Below are 19724 nucleotides of genomic sequence, written 5' to 3'. Positions count from 1 at the left end.
GGGTTTATGGTGCCCTCCCTACAGGGAGGCTCCCCCCGGGGCCATGGGGTGCTGGAGGGATGTCAAGTAAGATGTCATAGGAGAGAAATAAGGTTTGGCATGTTGGGGCTTGGGGAGAGGGTAGTTTTCTTCCAGCCCACACACTTTCTTGTCCTGGACCCCCAGGTCAGCACCATCCTCCCTGAAGTAGATTCCTGTGGCCTGGAGGTTTCAAGCTCAACACCATCAATGAAGCTTTTACATCTCTGGCACCCAGTGGGTCTGGTATGGAGCAAATGGAGATGAAATGGCAGCTGGGAAGAAGAGATGAGGATGGAAATGGGAGCCTGATTCCGTCTGCCTTCACCTCCCTCCCTGCAGAAACCTCTCCCACAGCCACAAGGACAACCAAGAGCACTGCTGAGGAAAGTGTAAGGCATGTGAAGAGTTTGTTCTGTGCACATGTCTCAGTCTCTCTCCTCCCCAAGGGCAATATAAGCACTGGTCCCTAATGAGTCACTTTTCATTCCATTTGCTCTGGTTTTATTTTTGCTTCTCACCTTCTGATCCAACTCTCATATAACTAAAATCAGAGGGTTACTTTTATTACCTCATTTGGGCACTGATCTTACAAGTTGGATGAACCAACTCACCCTTGTAATAAGAAAGATGAGACCATTTCTGGTTATATCCTCAATTTTAGGGGGGCTGCTATAAAAGCTGAAGAGGAGTGAGGAATGAAGAAACCACAGGCTGGTCTCACCCACTGCCATTCTCTGAGCTCACCATGGTCATGCTGGGCTGAAGTTCAAAAGAGCAAAAGCAGAAAAGCCCTTCAGCTGTCCCCAGAGGGAGCAGGACTGTGGCAGGAAAATCCAGCTCTGCCCATGGGAAGGATGAAATTCCACATCTGCCTTTGCAGAACAGGACTGCAAAAATCAGGGGTGAAACAGTCTCCAACACTGGCAGAGATGAGTGTGCCCATCCCATCACTCCTGTCTTCCTTGGAATAGGTTGTTGTGGTGAAACCAGACTTTACAAGAAGACAGTTTGGAGAGTTGAGAGACAACTTCACATCCAGATCATCCAGCTAAACAGGGATCTTTCTCCAAAATCCAGAACAGGAATGCAGACAATACCAAACAAATGCAAGCACCTTTTTAATGGTGCTGGCTATTATTGAATAATAACTGAGTTCATTAGACTGCTACATAGATCAAACTGAACTTAAATTAACCTTGAAAAAAGAAGAATCAGCATATTTCTCTTGTATCCAGCACCAGCATTCATGTACTGTTACTTCACTCTCCATTTAATTGCTCCAGTCCATTTTTGCACAGCATCCACAGCTTTTCAAACAAAGTGGAAGCCAAAAGATTGATAAGGACCTTGCTGGGCTGTGCTGCAGAAGGTCTCCTTGCAGAGACACAGTCTCTCACAACAGAATAACTCATTTCCCTCCACGAAATTAAACCCTTTGATGAGCCTGCTCCCAGCTTGGATCTGTGTGGGAGCAGAGGGAAGTCAGAAGGAAACCCATCCCAGCAACAACACGAACTGCCTGAGTGCAGCACTAAATCAGAGATGCAACACACCACACGCAAACCTCCCGAGGGGAATGGGGCAGGTGGGACCTCCTTCTCCCTCCACAAAGCCCTGCAGGCCCCAGCTGGTGTTCCACCACCCCTCACACGTTACAGACACAAACGCAGAGCAGCCCGAGCTGGCTCGGTGTGGGCGCGCTGATGTCAGGACAGACTTTGGTTGTCATTTTCCAGAGAGCCAGACATAGAAAATCCTGGAAAGTGAAAAAAGGTACAGCTGGCCACAGGCTGAGCAGGGGAGGGCTGATTTACGTGTCTCTGAAGCCAGTCCCGTGTCTCACTTGGATTCGGGACTGCACACGCAGAGGTCAGTCCCCAGCCCCTCTCTCCCCCCTGCCGAAGGACACCCACCTGCAGCTCCTGCTGCTCAGAAAACAATCCAGCTCACCTTTGTCCTCTGCATTACACCAGTTGTTTTCACTCCAATAATTCTGCTCCCCAGAATTTCATTCCCCCCACCCCTTCATTTTCCTGCAATGAAATATAACCGTGAAGGCTTTGATGACGTTCCAGACAACATTGCTCACTTCACTTCAGCACAAACAATTCCCACATTACCATAATATCATGCACTGGCCTCAAAAACACCATACAACCACCACCTCCCTCCTCAAAGGTTTCTCCCCAAATTCTTTTATGGCATTGATAAGCATCAGTTAATGAATAATAACAGCAGCAAATGCCTTACAAGGACCAAAGCACGATAACTAACAGCCAGGAGTGGGCTGTCACAGGAGGGACCACACATCAAAGGGGAATGCTGACTCAGCTGCTTTGTTGCCTGACTGGAACAATTTATCTGAATCCCAGTAGGTAGAAATTAAAATGATTTGCAGAAAAAAACCCACAACATGAAGGTCTCCCCTTAACATTTGTCTCCACTAAAGTGTGCATGAGAGCCTCCCATCTTTCAGGAAAGGGATGAAAAAGCAGGACTGGATTACACTTGAAGAGCAGGCTGAGGAGAAACTGTTCAAACCTCCATGGGAAGGGGCAGGAGCCAGGCTGGAGGTGAGTGATGCCCACGTGCACAGCGGTGCTGCCTCATTTCCTGGGGCAGAACCACCCCCACAGCGTGTTCCTCACTGTGGGTGGAAGAGCAGACACCTGATCTCTCCAGGGCTGCCAATTCAACCTGTTTTTCACCAGGAACTCTTGGAAATTTTTGCCAAACAGCAGAATAAAGGCAGGTCCTTACCTTGGCCTCAAGCGTGTTCAGCCTCTCGGTCATGTCCGCCAGCCTCGTGCAGTTCATGCATTCTGGAGAGAACAAAACAGAGGGTGTAAAACTTCCATGGACTTTGCATTTTAATCCACAGCTTCAGTTTGCAGACCCTGATCCCCTTTGATCCAAAGGACATGGAAAAGTGAGTCAAGACCAGTTATAGGGCAAAAATAAGTATTCAAGTCCGCTGCACAGGTCAACAGCCACAGCCATGTTACATGAACCTTGTTTGGGGGTGTTTGGTGGGGCAGAGAGGGAATTAAGTTCCCAATAGGTAGAATGCAGATGAAATAAAAATCAGATTTAAGACTTTTCACGGTGCCAACCAGCATGACTTGCTGTCATCAGCAGAGACACTTGTTCTGCCCCTGGGGCACACTGGTGTGCCATGTGCTCCCACCTCACAGCACAGCAGGCTGCACCACCACCACTCCATTTAGGACCCTCTCCTATAGCATTGTCCTGCTCAAATACCAAGGAAAGAAATGAACATACAAAATGCCCAACCCTCCTGCTCCATCCCTGGGCTCCCGGGACCTGTTACCACTCCCACAACAAATCATCTGTCTCAGTGACAGCCAGAAGATCCAAGGCAGACCTGAGGGCTCTGATGCAGCCCAGAGCTGCAGCATGAAGTGGTTTCCATCTCACTTTGCTGCATGGAAGCAACTGATAGGCAGCAGCCACCAAAGGAGTCCTGACAGGAGGCCTCAGTGAGAGCAAACATTACCAGAATGGGCTCTGAGTGCAGGTTAAATGATTGCTCAACACAAAGGACATCCCTTATCTAAACAGGCAGCCTGCTGCTTTGCCTCTGTTTTCATCTCTGCAATGTTAAAGTGAGTGAAGGAGGATAAAGCCCTGAACTGAGATTTAATCAACAAAGTGCTTTCCCAGCACTTTGCAGCCCTGTGGAACTGCCCATTCCCAGCCCTCAGAGAAGCTTTCCAGCCTGGACCACTCACCTATCATGACAGCATAAAGTATTTCAGAGAATAAACCATCTATGTTCAGGTGAGGAATCACTGTCATCTCACATCCCACAGAAGAGGAACACATCTCTGTGTGTGTTTTGTGCTCCTTAAGGGCCAGATCTGGTTTTCATTGACTGACCATAGAAGTATTTAATTCTGGTGTATTTAATTTAATTTAATTTCCATAGGGCTGGGGACATAAAATTGTAAGTCTTGAGCCATAACAGACCATTCAGGTACAGCTCAGGCTGAGGTTATAACAATGTAGGGTGCCATGTCCAGTGCCTCCCTATGGCAAGGAATGGGTGAACATGGATTTTGGCTTGACTAAACATCACCCCAGCTGGATTCAGCTGTTCCCCCCATCCAGCTTTGTCCCCTGTTGCACAAGGAGCTCTGAGGAATTCCTCCAGTCTTCACCCACAGACACTTGCTGGGTTTATGAAGCACGTGGCACCTACCAATGGCTCTCAGCCATGGAAAGATTTGAGCACATGGCTTGGAGGGTCAGGAAGATCAGCTCTTCCACCCTGGTGATTTACAGGCTAAGAAGATTGCTTGAGTGCTAACAGCAACCAATCACCCACTGCATAAACCTTCCAAAGGAATTCTCTCACTGGCCCTCTGTGAGGAGCTGTGCAGCTTCCCAAAGGAGCCAGACATAGAGCTTCCACCTCATAATACACAACATTTTGCAGACAAAGCATCTGATGCTTCAGGAACACTCAGATGGAGGGATTTCCTCACAGGTCAATACTGACAGGGCTTTCTTTTACCCAACAGTTGTTTATTTTTATTCCCTGCAATAGATCTTGGACAATATTTTTTGGCTTGAATTGGCCCATGAATACACAAGAGCCATAAGTGCACTGTCCCAGAGGGAAGGAAACGGGTGAGGTTTGTTTGGTCTGGATCTGTTTGTGGTGTGCAAAACAGGGAATTACGTTCTGCATGTAACCAGCTTCAGGCTTTTGATCTTGCTCATCCCCACAGAAAGATAAGACTGAATAAATCCACTGCTCCCAGGAGCCAAAAGATGTACCAGATGTGTTACAGAGCAAATAAAACACAGAGCCCTACTCTCCCTCCTTCTGGCTTGCACACATTTATAATTCCCACAGGTTTAGAGAGATTGACTTGAGCTGTCTGAAAACCATCTCTGTGCATAATTTGAGATGGATTGATCATTTAAGCTCCCTTTGGAGAGTCCAGCTCATAAAAAGGGGTTTGTACTATCCCTCTGCACGGGGGTGAATCAACCAGCTCCCAGGGGGAAGGACACTCTGCTTGTCTCTGCTGGACAGGGAGCAGGAACAGCACCAGTCCAGCAGCTCTCTCTGCTCTCTAAGAGTGTCTCAAAGAGCCCTCTCAGGTGCATTTGCAGCAGAAAAAGTTAGATTTAAATTAACAAAATGACAGAAGGGAGGAGAAAGCAGCAGCATCACTGCATGTGAGATTTGTACTAATATCATCTCCGTGTCAGTGATGCCTGTCAAAACATACAGAAAACACAGCCCAGGTCAGAAAAAGAACTACTTAAGTTCAAGCTGGATTTGAACTCTGATCCTTTCTGTTGTGAAATGCCTGGAAACCCAGATCCACACCCAGGGTACTTAGCCTGGACCCAAAAGACATTTAAATAATCCAGAAAGTGGATGTCCTAATGCCAAAGATCTTCTTACTAAGGCAAACATCCTGCCAACAAATCCTTGTGACAGTTATTTAGCTGACCAAGAGATGAATGATGCTTTCAAACACAGAGATGAATGCCCAGGACTGCAGTTTCAGAAACTACATTCAGAGCTCACTCACCAGGGACTGCTTCAAGGTCTGGGATCATTATCTGTCCTTGCAGAAAGCCTGAGAATGGTGGTGACAAATCAGGCTAATAAATATCTTCCCTGGCTATGATGCACTGAAGTATTTAGTGTCTAATCCTGATGGCTGGTGGATCCAAGGCCTGGGGCTGTGAAGCTGAATTTTCTGATCAGGGTGAAAGCAATCTGAGTTATTAAAACAACCTTGAGAATCTCACATCATTACTCCTCATGGAACAAATATAACACTGGGGCAAATGCACACACTCTGTGACCTGGGACTCCAGAGCAGACGCTTTCCATATCTGCAGAAATCCATCACTTGTTCCTACACAGAACCACAGTTTATTTCCCTTATATTCCTCGTTGGCAGATTTGTATTTTTCCAGCTAAACTCTGAGAAAGGAGTTGTGATTTCACTCTATGAATCCCAACCTCAAAACACATGGTAGGATTTGTTTTAGAAATATTCCAGCAGGGAGGATAAATAATTGAGATAATGAACATGGGACAGTTACCAGCATATCCCATGACACCCAGTCTGTCTCCACCACGTCTCACTGTTACTGCCCGAGCCACCTCTCCCTTCCCATTCCCCCCCTCTGGCTGCAATGCAACTGGAGGGATGGAAAAGTGCAAGGTAGCAGAGATGTGGTAGACTTCACGTGCTGGAAAATAACCAGGCATGAAGCCCATGCCAGCAGTGACCCCTGACCCAAAAGGTGCCACATTTGACCCATCTTTGGTTAAAGGCTGAGCCAGTGCCTCCAGAGCTGCAGCTTTGCCAGCTGGGATCGGGTCCTTTTGCCTGCAGCTTCCACTCTGGATACACTCCTACAAGTGACCTACAGCAGTGAATGACTGACTTCAGGTGCCTTGCTAACTTGGCATCCCTGCTTTGCATAATTTCATGATTAAACAGTTGCACATTTCAGCTCCTTGAGGCAGAAAGTCCCACAAGACTCCAAACTCCTCGCCCAAATCGTAACAACAGGGAAGGTGTGATAACAGCTCCATACCAACGGGGCTCTGATGAGTCCAGCACAGTTATCACTGTGGGGGCACTGAGGGAAATAAAAAAGGAACCAGCCCAACTTTCACCATGGGGTCGTAGGTCAGTTTTGTGCAAAACAGCAAAGAAACCTCTTGGCATCTCTGCCCCATTTCTCAGCTCCGACAGCCCACGCTCATTTGTATACCCAGAGTCTCTGCAGAATATTAAAAGAGCTTTTGGTTTCCCTACAGCCAGATGCTCAGTAGATATAAATTGCACAGCTCAACTGAAGTCAAGGGATCAAGGCTCTGTCTCTCTTTCTCTTGATGGATTACTCCAAAATTCATGTTTCAGAGGGGAGGCGGAGGAGGTGGTTTATAGCATATGAAAGGGGAGAGAATTCTGGAATCACAAAGCCTTTGTTTAAACAAATAAATTCTTTGCAGCCAGTTTTTTCAAGGCTGTATTTTGCCATTACAAGAAACTTCAACCTTGCAATGCAATGGGGCGTAGCACAGAGTCAGGCTTGGGGACATAAGAATCACATTTGCAGCTCATGCTTCAACCTGCTCAGACTCTAAACAACACACTTTCCTCCTCCAAGTCTCACTTTCCTTTCATCCATTGTTAGTTTAATGTAAAGGATCCGAGGTCAGAGCATGAAAAAGGACCAAATGTAACATTTACACAGAGAAAGAAATTAGATATTTGATTTTTGTCAGACAACTCGCCTGGCAGCTCTTCTCTCTCCCTCTAATCAAGCCCACCACCTCCATTGCACTGCTCAGAAATGCACAAAGAGGACAAACTGGGTTATCCCCAGGGCAGGGGGAGCAAACCAGAGCTGCCTCATGGCCATGCCAACAGCCCACATTGGAGCACTGGGAATGCAACAGCAGCTCCATGAAACCCCACAGCTCTCACTGTGCCAGTAACTGCATCATCAGCACTGCCCAGGGCAGGGCTTGTGCACCACCACAGTTATGGTTTGGGGGGCACTGCCATAGAAATCAGTGACACACAACTCAAGCAGGTCCAGTCTGAAGGAAATTTTGTCAGCCAAAGCAAGCAGGAGACCAGCTTTTCTTAGCAGTTTCTCCAGGACAAGGTCAGAGTAGTCTCTGAGCAAATCTGGAAGAGGATTAGTCTAAATGAGCCCAGGTAACCAAGTTTCTTTGCAAAGACAAAAAGGATGAAGCTGGAAAGTCAAGTCCCAAGGGAAGTGGGAAGTACAGCTTCCACTGTCAACTCAGTGAGCACCAGGGATCTCATGCACCAGACATGTTATCTTTGGACACTCTCGAGAGAACCCACCAGACCACTGACCCTTCCATCCCCTCACTGCCACACACAGGCTCACAGTTCAGCCACAAAAAAAAAGCAGTGGCACTTTCAGACACTGGCACAGAAGGAATTTCAAGTCAAATTCCACAGTAGAAACACGAACACAGATCTCCCATGCCTACCTAGGTGGCCCTCAGTGGGGGACAGCCAGCCTGGGCCTACATCACCTCTCTTTAATTTGTCTGATCTGACCCTTCCAGCCTTTTTACATGGTTACTGAGTTTCCTTAAGTAGTTTATGTTCTGGCCCTTTGCAAAAGCTTTCGCCAGTGCCTGTGAAGGATAGCAGGCCCGAGCCATAAATCACAGCCAACCTGGGATCTGTTTTTTTCAACACATTTCCTCTAATGAGAGTCAGATGTTGGCCAGATAGACTTTATTAATTGTAGTTGTTTAGAACCAGTCGTGTCTGTAATGGGGTTTGAGCACGTGAGAGGCAAAGGGCTGACAGCAGCCACGGAGAGGATGAACACTTGTGTCACCCAGTAGCCTCTGGTCTGAGGAGCAAAGTTTTGGGAACCAAAGGTTTGGAGAGCTGCAGGAGGGAAGGGCTCCCACCAGCCCTGGCCACGGTAAACTGGAGCAGAATCTGTTTCTCTGCAAGGAGAAGCTCTCAGTGTGTTGTTTAGTGTAGGATCATGAAGAAGACTCTGTTTACTGCCATGATATTTACTTGCTGTGAGCATTGCAAATATTCACCTTTTGGCAAAGACAGGGGAGGGAAGGGTCTGGGCAGGGTCTGTCACAGCTGGGACACTGGGATGGACTGGCCAAGGCACCCAACTGAGAGAGGAGCTGCTGGGCCATTCTCAACCCTGCATTCCGTGTGTCCAGAGGGGAACTCTGTGTCCTGGTTGACCTGCAAACATCGCAGGCTCCAACCTGGCCACAACCTCACCTCACACCCTGAGCACGTGCCCTTCTGCTGAGCGAGGCTGTGTCTCATCCATGGGGAAGTGTGGAAGGAAGGAAGGAGGGAGGGAGAGGGAGCACCTTCCTTCTTGCCCCCTTTCTGTGCCAAACCACTATGAAACCCCACAGGCTCCCTCTGAAAACACAGTTCCTCTAATCCTGAGTTTGAGAGCAGCACTAACAGAGCCCCACAATAACCCCCCTCAGCAGGAGCAGAATTCAAGCCCCTCACAGATCAGGAACTGGGGGCTCAGAGACATTTAAAGATGGTCTCATTGACAACAAGGGCTTGTACTTTCCCACAGTTTTCACATCAGGATTTCGCGGGCTGGGAAGTTTTCTTTTCACCTGGAAATTGTGAGTTATCAGGTTGCCTATCAATATGAAACAGAACACCTACAGAATATTTTTGCCTTTTTACCTTCATTCCAGACAATTCACCATCTTTGCAAGGAGACCCCAATCACTGCCAAAATTCCCCCATTTATAATCTCTCTCATATCTCTATTATAACAACCCTTACCCTTAACTTTACTGGCTATCTTTAAAAAGCAGCTCAAATTTCCTTTCTTATGAGAACTGCTATCTGATCCTTTTCCGCTTGTAAAGTGTTCATACTTCACTTTTGTGTCTACTTTCTTCTACCTTGTTAAACAGGAAAAGGCTTTTTTTCCCCCTGAATAAGCAATAAATATTTTTTCATTATCATGATATTCTGTGATTTTGAAATGTCTGTAAGAAAAAACCTCAGCAAAACTGAGTGAAAAGGAAGTTTACCACAAAATGCACTTTTGGATACCAGCTCCCATTCGAGAAGCTACATAAAATTCAGTGTATTGTCTCAAGTGAAAAAAAAAAGTGTCCAATTTTCTAAATTTTTGCAATATTCTCTCCAGGGTTTTTTTTCTTAAATGATTGTTCATACTTTCTGAATGACATGTTTCAATCTTAAGTTATGAAATAGCATTTATTTCAAATCTCAGTTAAATTAAAAATTAGATGCATAATTAAATAGTCCTAAGTGAAACTAGTCCTAAGTAAAACTAAATGGTTTAGTTTGGTCAAATGAAACAATTTCAGTTGACTCAAACCCATATTTTAGTTATTACATTGTGTCAAAACCTCAAAAATTTCCATCTCAGATTCTCCCAAATCATTTTTCTTTCCAATTGTTTTGATTTGGCAAACAAACCCAAAAAACCTCCATTATTCACCCAGGTCTATTCTTAAACAGCTCACATCGCTCACATTGTTTTATTTAAAATTTCACACATGCAGTGTCCCACGCCACTCCCTAATTTTATCCACAATTACTCTCAGGATTTGTGTTCTTTCACAGCCCTTCTGCTGGTGAGGCCTGTGCACATGGAATTAGATCACCATCATTTATTCACAGGCAACCATCAGTGGTGAGATCCATGGTCAGTCCATCTTTATCTGCCAGAGGAAAGTTTAGCAGGGAAGAGCTGGATTTTGATGCAACATGTTTGGCTAGAAATGTATTACCTTTATTTTTAGAAACACCAAGGACATTTTACTAATGTAGCCCAAAGACTGAAGTTACACAATAATAAAGACTCGAGTTTGCTAAAGCCTTGCTGACTATGGAGCTGCTGAACATGGTGCTCCAAGGGCTGCTGGCAGTACTGTGGGTGCTCAGGACCAGAAAACCCTCCCCTGACCCACCACTGTGTCAGTGCATGGCAGAAAAGCAGACAAAGCAAATAAAAAGATAGAAAATAAAGATACATAGGTGGTATAAGAACAACATGTATTACAAATCTCTCACAGCAAGACAGGCCCCAAATTGACAGGAGGGATCCATGTCTCCCTGCCAAGGAAGCTGAGGGCACAGAGCCCACAGGGGAAGGAGCTGGTCCAGTCCTCACTATGCCAAAATCCAGCATCTCATACCCATCAGACTCAGACTAATTTCTCTCCTCCTCCCTGATCTGTGACATGGAGAGACACTTCATGGGACCTGACCCCTGTGGGAGAACACATGGGAACTCCACCATGCTCAAAAGTTCATCTTGAGCTGAGATGGTCTCGCATCCCTTACAAAGAGACTGCTTTTCCCTGCTGAGAGAAGCAATTAGGGGGGAAATGCAGTCAAAATATGGAGTAGTGTAACGTGAAATAAGGAAGCAGACAGGACAAAAGGAAACATTCCAATCCAGGCTCACCGGGAAGCCTGGAGGGACTCTCACAATATTGGTTCTGCACCTGTGTATCACAGGTCAGAGAATCTCTCACAGTCTCGAGCCAAACAACGTGTGCTTAGCTGGAGTTTGTGTTTCATAAAGACACTCCAGAGCCAGACAACCGAGGTTTCCTTAGTGAACTGCATCCAAAGTTAACCATTGTACAGAAAATATGCACCGTGTTTCCAGTTTGGATTTCTGACCTTAAATTCTACCCCTGCTTGGAGTTTTATTACTTCTGCCTGCAAGGCTGCAGGGCAGCTCTAGGCTTGGACCCCTCTCTGCACTGAGTCCCTGTAACCCACAAATGTGCCACTGGGGGTGCTCAGTCAAGCTTGAGTTGTTCCTCATCCAGAACCTTTACCACTGGTTTCCTTTAGCCATGACACAAAATTAGCTGAAATACCAATAAGGAAAACAGTTGTTTAAGCCACTGAGAAGGATGGTTTGAATTCAGCAGAACTTGGCTCCCTGAACATCAAAATACTATATCTGCCCATGCTCTCTACAGTTAATTATTATCACTACTATTGCCAGGGGCACTTTTGTAAAGGTTTGGTTTCCCATGTCAACATTTCAGCTTCAGGTTTATCCCAAACCGTGGTTTGTCCATTCTCCCACACTTCCCTCCTCCCTGGGGCTCTGCAGGGCCCCCCCAGCCCTGCACAAGGCTAATGACCATCACTCAGCACTTGGGAGCTGCACTGAAAGGGCTCAAGGATGCAGGAATGCTGCTCATTACCCTTTGCTGGCCTTTATCTAAATCCCCCTGAGCTCTGCAATGGTCCTTATTGAGCAACAGGAAGAGGAGTCCCTTCCACTCTCTCTGCAGCTGTGATTTTGTTCTCAGAGACACCCAGGGACACCCGGGTGTCAGGGGACCCAGCAAATCCCTCACATCATCTGGTCCCCATAACGTGAAGAACAAGGTAACTCTTGCATCAGATCAGTGGGGAGCACAAGGCTGTGCAAAGGGCTGTTTGTTTGGGTTTGTTTTGCTGTTGTTTCCTAGTTAACTACTGGGGGAAGAAAAATTATTAAAGGAAAGATCTGCGTGGGGTTAGCCAGGCATGTTTCAGCTTCAGATTTTTCACTCCTGGAAATAGTTACACCTCCAACTCATTTTAGATCGAAAAATCAGAGGATGTTCACACTGAAAATGTTTTCCAGGATTCCCACACCCTGTTATTTCAACACAAAACTCACTAAATGCTTCCCAAACCCGGGGGATCCCTTTACTTTCTGATGGGATCAAGCCCTTATTTACCTGTTTGTGCTTTCTCTGAGTTGTGATATCGATACAAGAATGAGCATCACAGTGTGTCCCCTAAGTGCTGGTGGCACTTTGAGGAGCTTCATTTTGAGGTTCTAGCTGCCTCCACCTTGAAACTCCCTTAAAAATAGCCTTAAATGGCAAGTTTACACCCATGAATGAAGGCCCAGGATCAGGGGAGATTTCTCCTGGAACATGGCAAGCATTGGGTAAGGCTGGGTGTCAGCCAACCTGCTCTCCCCATGCCTGTCACCCCACGCACTCAGCCTCAATATTATGTTACTCTTCCAGCTGTGGAGGATTTGACAATGAATTTTGACCCTCCCTCTGAGCACTGGTGAGGAACGGGGAGAGCAGCCGGCGAGTCCAAAATGGACAAACCCAGAATGGCGCAATTCGCCTGCAATACACACCAAGGAGGAACTGGAGATCCCCAGGGACACCTTCATCCCCTCCAACCCCACACCACGACAGCTCAGCATCACTTCTGAGCACCAGGCAACAATACACTGGCAAATAAGCTCCAACCAGGGCTTTAAAATGACACAGCTCGAGGACAGCTTTAGAGGCTTGGTGCACAGTCGCTGCTGCCACGTGACACCGCTGGCAACAGCAACGATTTTGGCACTTCAGAACAAGCACAGGGCCAGATTGCAACTGGAAGGAACAACCATAACTCTCCTGCAGTCAAAGAGCTCCCAGGTTTCATAACCACTGAGAGTTTAGCCCCAACAGCACAATACAGAAACTCGAGGGCACTTCATCAAATCAAAGCTCTTAACTGTTTAAGTTCATCTTTCTCTGTGAAATGTGTCTGCAAGACACTCTCAAGCACTTCACCGGAGTTAATTACCTGAACCCAAACTATCACAGCCCACAAATCCTTTAAACTTGGAGAATTGACTTAATGCTGAACAGCTGCCAGGCACTCGCTCGCTCGCAGCCGCGGGAACAGCTTTTCTTATCGATAAAGGGGATTCCTGTGTGAGCAATAGCCAGGAGTGGCACTGGGAATGACTGAAATGCCTCTGCTTTGAGATTAGGATGTGCCAGCAAAGAAGTGCTAAGTGCAGCTGGAGGCCAAGCACATTCAAAGTAAAGCATGGCCCAGTCCCCTTCCAGAGGGTGAGGAAGAGCATGTGGGGGATGCTGGAAAAACGTTGGTGCTTGCTGTAAATCGCTCTGCTTTGAAACTCAAGGCATTACAGTTCTCCTCAATAGGAAATAACCGGGCTATCTCCAGAAACTGTTGGTAAATGAGGACTTTAATGGTGACAATTGCATCAGTACAAAAGCAATCTCCTATTTTAATCCAATTAGTACTGTGCTAAATCATCAGCCCGGGCCTTGCCTTTTGCAGTTGAAAGAGAGACATCTGTGAGGCTCTTCTGCTGCATGTGTTTTATATTATCCTCTAGCACAATATGCATAAACTAATGCTATTCTACACTTACACAGCACCTCATCTGGAAATCTGAAAGCGATTTATGAATGGTGGGCATCTGTGACATTTTACAGATGGAAATTGAGGCACAGAGGGAATCCATAATCAGCCCCAGACGCACACAATGAGTCAGCTGCAGAGCAGAGCCCATTATTTGTTCTGTAGGAACATCTAGTGTCCAAACACAGAGGGAGACAAAGTTTTCTACCCCAAAAAGTGTACAAGCATACCCAAAAATGCCACCCATGTCTGTGTTCAGACAGAGACTGCTGAGGAACTGAGTGAATGCATATCCTAAAGCACAGTCTGCCCTGGCAGACAGGTCCCTTCATTCTTGCAATACAAACACAGGCCAGGAGAAGGGTTATTATGCCTGAAAGTTTGTCTGCTTTTTCCACATCAGTTGATCTAATAAAAAAGATTGATTCTCCCCACAAATCTGGCCTCACTTTAACAAATCATTTGATTTGACACAAAGGACTATATTCAGATAGTTCAAATTCCACTTCACTCCCTGAAACTAAAGTTTTTGATGGGCTGAAGCCTCAGAAATAGCCAATAGCAAACACCAGCCAGAGACACCCACATTGGGAAGGGCTGGAAGTGCCTGAGTGTGGCCAGAAGCATCTGCAGATCTCTCTGTGCCACAGTGCTTATGAGCCCATGAGGAACACCACAGTGTTAGAGAAAACAGACAGCCCTTCCTGCCCCTTCTAGAAATACAGCAGCAACTCACACTTCTGAAAGCCTTCCAGCAGTAAACATAACACTGGATTACCTGCTGGGGCAGTGGGCCAGATGCCTGGAGTGGCATTCCCAAGGTATTGGGATGCAGATTACCAAGGTGTAGAAAAAGCCCCTGATCAAATACAAACGATAAGTCTCTGCCTTCCTGCCCCACAATTCCGAAGAGTTTAGCTAACAGCCTAAAAATCAGCATATCATTTGGAAACTAAATGACTAAGAGCAAACCATAGAAGGAAACCTTCAAACATCAGATCACTAGAGGAATCCCAGGCCAGATTGCCAATAAGGAGAACTCCTTGCACAGTCAAAAAAACCCCTAAAACCAACCAGCCTATAAATCATAGAATGACAGAATGGTTAATATTGGAAGGGAACTTAAAGAATATCCAGTTTCAGCCCCCCTGCCATGGGCAGGGACACCTTCCACTAGACCAGGTTGCATCCAACATGGCCTTGGACACTTCCAGGGATGGGTCAGCCACAGATTCTCTGGGCAACCTGTGCCAGGGCCTCACCACCCACCAGGTAAAGAATTTCTTCCTAACATCTAATGTAAACCTGCCCTCTTTGAGTTTAAAACCATTGCCCCTTGTCCTGTCACTATCAGTCCCTCTCATTGTGGAAGGCCACAATGAGGTCTCCTCAGAGTCTTCTCTTCTCCAGGCTGAAAAACCCCAGCTCCTGTCCTCATAGGAGAGGTGCTCCATCCCTCTGATTATCTTAAACACCCATCATAACCATCATAAACACTCAGTTCTGTGCTCTAACCCCACTGTCAGGTTAGCAGAACAATAAAAGCATCAGCCAGATTTTGCCTGCATGAAACCTTTAAAGTGCATGAAAGGGCACAATGGAGGAAAACACATTTTAAAATAATTTAACATCTTGTCTCCTCAGAGGGCTGTGATGTGCAGGGGCAGGACTATTCGTGCTCTCTGTGAACACCAAACAGGGCAGATGTTGAAAAGGGCACAACCACCCAGGGAGAAACTGAAGCACAAAGGTGGAGACAGACCTAGGAAACAAATCACCACTTTAAAAAGTCAATCCAGAACTAAGACTGGCCTGTGGCAGGACCAATAATTAGCACTGGAGAAAATTTAAGATGTAATTCCTGCTGACACAATACTTTCCCAAGTGTCTTTGGACATGTCATCAGTTCCTCTGCATGGCACTTGCAACACAAGGGTCAGTGTGCTAAGAAATGCATTTGTGTGCCAGGACATGCCCAAGGAACAGAGAGGAGTAAGCAACAGCACCCCAAATCATGGCAGAGAATGAGGATAGGAACAAGGACTGAAGGACCCTTCCTTCCCAGAAGGACTGGGACTGACTTCTCTATTCAGACATTCATTTTTTTTCCTGATACAATAAGAACGAAGAATTCCAAGGAAGCTGTTACACACTCCAAAAGCCCTCCCTAGTGAGCACTGGGAATAGGTGTTGGGCATCTTCAGCTTCTGGGTCCCACCCAAGGGATGCAGCACTGCAGATTTGAGGCAGATCCTGCCCAGGCTGCCCCCTCTGGCTCCTGCCCACTCCTCCAGCTCTGCCTGGGACCAGTGGCCAATTCCACACTTGACAGCCATGGATAATGAGGAATCAGTGGCATGTTCTGTGGCATCCACGGGCAGAGCACACAGAGAGGAACTGCAGCTAGAGCATGAAGCACATCCCCACAGAGAGGGGAGCAGAAAGACCAAGGTTTGTCCTAATCTGAGGCTTCACAGGAGCTTCTGGGCTATGGGACACTGATTTTTCTGCTGAGTGTGTGTTCAGCAAGGAGAGCAGAAAGGCAGAGCAGTGAGAGCTCTTCACGCTCCTGCACACCACTGCTTTCCCAACCAGCCCTTGGGAGTAACTCGTGTGCTCAGCATTTGTGGGGCTTCAAAGCTGCCACAGTTCTCATCTTCCACAAAAGCTGCCCATGGCCATCAGCTACAAGGACTCTCATGTAAATTCCTGCTTCTCATTGATTAACTGTCATTGGATATATACGGTTGAACTTAAAACCTCATTTGGGCTTTTGCACATGCAGCAGAGAGCTTTCAAGCCACTTTTCTCCATGAATTTGGACACACATAGTTTGTCCACCAGCAAGCAACAAATAAGCTTCATTCACTTTCAACCTTTAAAACCATTTTGGTTTTCTCAGGGGAGGCTGTTCAGAGACACCAACATGAGTGTCACAGACACACAATGAGGAGACCCCAGGCTGCTGGATGCCAGTGGCTGAGGAACCTCTCTGCTCATGGGAGAGCCTGCAATCACACACAAGGTCACAGCCACGTCCCTCTGAGCACTCACCTCATCCAGCCAAGCCCAGGTCTGGCTCTTCTCAACACACCACCCCCAAAGGCCGATGAGGAGCATGAGCAGGTCAGGGAAAACCAAGGGGTGAGTTTTAATGACAAGGCAAGCACAACAGGCACCCTGGGACAGAGACAGGGTCTGTGGAGCCTGGTGCCCCCCCTCTGACAGTGAACAAAGCGAAAACTAGAAAAGGACAGCAGGATGGCCCTTCCCAGATGCTCACCAGGTACTGCCTGGGCAATTCCCCGAGGGGAGCTGGCGATTCCCAACTCCCCTTTTCCCTGCCCTCCAGGTACCTGAGGGAAACTGAGGCAAAGAGCAGGCAGAGACTCACAGACCCCCTCCCATAAGCTCTTCCCCCCAAGCAAAGGGCATCCCTGGCTGCCACAGCCCCCCACCCAGGAGTGCACCCCACTTCACTCTCAGGCTCTGCCTTTCCGGGAAGTTGGTGTTTGTTGCCCACTTACGGTCCTGGTTGGGAAAGGAACCGTGCTGGCGGCCAGGAGCACCTGCGGGGGGGAGACAAGGCAATTATCACTGGGAACGTGGCAAACCCTCTCCCTGCACACCGTTGGCTCAGCACAGAAAACGTTTACTCAGCTTGAGGAGCAAAACTTGGTGAGGACTGAAAGTGCCTCCGTTCCCCCGCTCGGCTCGTTCGCGCTCCTGGCAGCATCTCCCCCATCCCACCCCCGGCAAGCCAGGCATGCACAGCACACACACAGCTCTCCCACGTGCTGAAACGAGCCTGTAAAACAGCCCCTGCCTCCACTGGAGATGATGCTTCCAAGAAACACAACCACAGACAAAGCAGAAATTAGCTCAGATGGTCAGAGCGCGGTGCTAACAACACCCAGGTTATGGGATTGATCCCTGCACGGGCCACTCACTTCAGAGCTGGACTGGAGGATCCTTCAGGTCCCTTTGAACTCAGAATGTTCTGTGAAACCTGCTGAGTGAAACAGGCTGCAGCATCCACTCTGGTTGTGTGCAGAAGGGACTGGGGTTGGTTCTGGGGCATTTTTTTGGGATAACAGCAGTCACTGCCTCCTTTGCACACTGTGGGGAAAAAGCGGTCCCAGGCTCAAGGAGGGAGAGCAGCTGCTGTCTTTTTGGCTGAGCCACAGGAAGAGGAACCCAGCACCTCTCCAGCAGCTGGTGCATATTCTAAAAAACAAGTTTGTGACAACAGGAAGAGATGGAATCAAGAAGGGGGGAAGGCCTTTAGCAGTGTGGGCACAGCAGCACCTCCTAATGCTTAGGATAGCCAGTACACTTCAGAGGGGGTGTCTGCCCCCAGCTCTGCTTGTGAGCTGGGTTGGTTAACTTGTCTCTACAGATTTTTCTGTTTCCAAATGTAAAACCAGAGATGACGACTCCAACTGCCTTTATAACCAGTCTGAGGTCTGTGAAGACCTAATTATTTAAGTCTGTGAACCACAAAGCACTTTCATCTGGAAAGCACACTACATGAGCAAATCAGTATCTGTGTTTTGTGAATAGAAGGGTAAAAAAGGAAGAAGAAAAAATGCTGAACAAGCTGAGAAAATAATTGTCTTAGTATGAAAAACTTCCCCCTTCCCCAAGCACCGGAGGGTGACGATCACATCGAAGAGATGGATGTTAGTCACGATCAGCACACATAAAACCATCTTGAAGATACTAACTACAAACAACTGTTACAAGATTTTACAAGGGCGTGTTTGCTGCACCAGTGTCTGGAAACATCACATGAAAAACAAACAAACAAGATCAGATAATTGCTTTGAATATGGTTTTTGTTAGTTTGGGGTCCTGGATGGGTTTGTGCACATGCCTGGGAAGCTGAGCAGCAGACTTGCTTATGGTCCTCCTACTCATCCTCACTGGGAGGAATGGGAAGTGCTGCTGCATTTACACCAGTGCAAATCTGGTGTAGATTCCCTTAACACCCTCAAAAACTCACTGAACACACATTTCTTTGGAGCAGTGATGCTTTAACATTCCTCCAGCTCCTCTATCACCTTAAGCTTTAAAGCACACAAGTAGTGATAATGAGCTGAGGCCAGTCCCACAGTCACAGTGTTACATTCCCCCTAAACCCATCCTTTGAGGGAAATAAATAGAGACTTGACTGCTGGTGTAACTCCCAGTAAATGTTTCCTCAGTGTTGTAAGTATGGAACATGTGGATGAAGAGAAAACTGCCCTGAATGGACACCAACACTATCTTATTCCCTGTTTCTTAAAGAAATTCTGTCCCAGAGGGACTTGCCCCCAAGCCCCTCACAGGATTGCCAATGTGAGGAATCTTTTCATCTAGTTTAATCCAAGATTTGGGATTCAAGTGATGCTCATTCAGCAAGGACATGGTAAATCAGATCAGGGACCCAAGGGGATGTTCCCAGAAATTCCTACCATGGCTTTGCACAGGTGAGCAACCACAGCATGTGCTGCACTACTCCCACCACTTCTATTCCCAGCAGCCCAAGCAGTGGGAGCCAGGCAGCATTGCTGGCTGCTGGGAAATCCCACAGGGAGAAGGTGATGGCCACGCTGCAGCCTTTCCTGCAGGTGTCCCCAGTGCCAGCTGGCTCCAAGCTGTGTCATGTTTCCTGCTGCATGGCCACAACCAGCTTTGCTTCTGTCTCAGCAGCAGTTGCAACCTCCTAAACAAACTGTAGGAGCCACACTGGGGAGTCCTGGCCTCCCATGGAAACCTCTATCCCAACATTCCTGACCTTGTCAGATGGGTTTCTAACTCTCCCACCTCTTCCTATAGCTCTGTCTCTATCAAGCCACAGTAATGTCCTGCTTCACAGAAAGCAAGCCAAAGCCACTCTGCTCCCTGTCTCTGCTACAGCAGACACAGGATTGCAGGTGAGGATTGGGATGCAGCTCTAGCACCTTCCCCACC

The 19724-nt window shown here is 47.3% G+C and overlaps 1 protein-coding gene across 10 annotated transcripts in view; it reads right to left on the bottom strand.

The window, feature by feature from the left end:
* Positions 1–19724, bottom strand: part of COL26A1 (collagen type XXVI alpha 1 chain) — a 181524-nt gene that overhangs the window by 38886 nt on the left and 122914 nt on the right. For 7 of the 10 annotated variants that reach the window (XR_004360511.1, XM_032707748.1, XM_032707749.1 and 4 more), the window contains 2 exons: positions 17240–17338; positions 2782–2843 (listed from right to left, as the gene is read on the bottom strand). Coding sequence is in view for 9 of the 10 variants with exons in the window: in XM_032707748.1 (XP_032563639.1) it covers positions 2782–2843; positions 17240–17338 (161 nt within the window). In the remaining variant the exon portion in view is untranslated. The remainder of the gene's footprint in view (positions 1–2781; positions 2844–17239; positions 17339–19724) is intronic. The other 3 variants (XM_032707754.1, XM_032707756.1, XM_032707755.1) reach the window with 2 other exon arrangements.

This window comes from Chiroxiphia lanceolata, chromosome 20 (genome assembly GCF_009829145.1).
Source record: "Chiroxiphia lanceolata isolate bChiLan1 chromosome 20, bChiLan1.pri, whole genome shotgun sequence".
Lineage (NCBI taxonomy): Eukaryota > Metazoa > Chordata > Aves > Passeriformes > Pipridae > Chiroxiphia > Chiroxiphia lanceolata.
The sequence above is the reverse complement of the archived record's forward strand: the minus strand, read 5'-3'. Positions and strand labels throughout refer to the sequence as shown.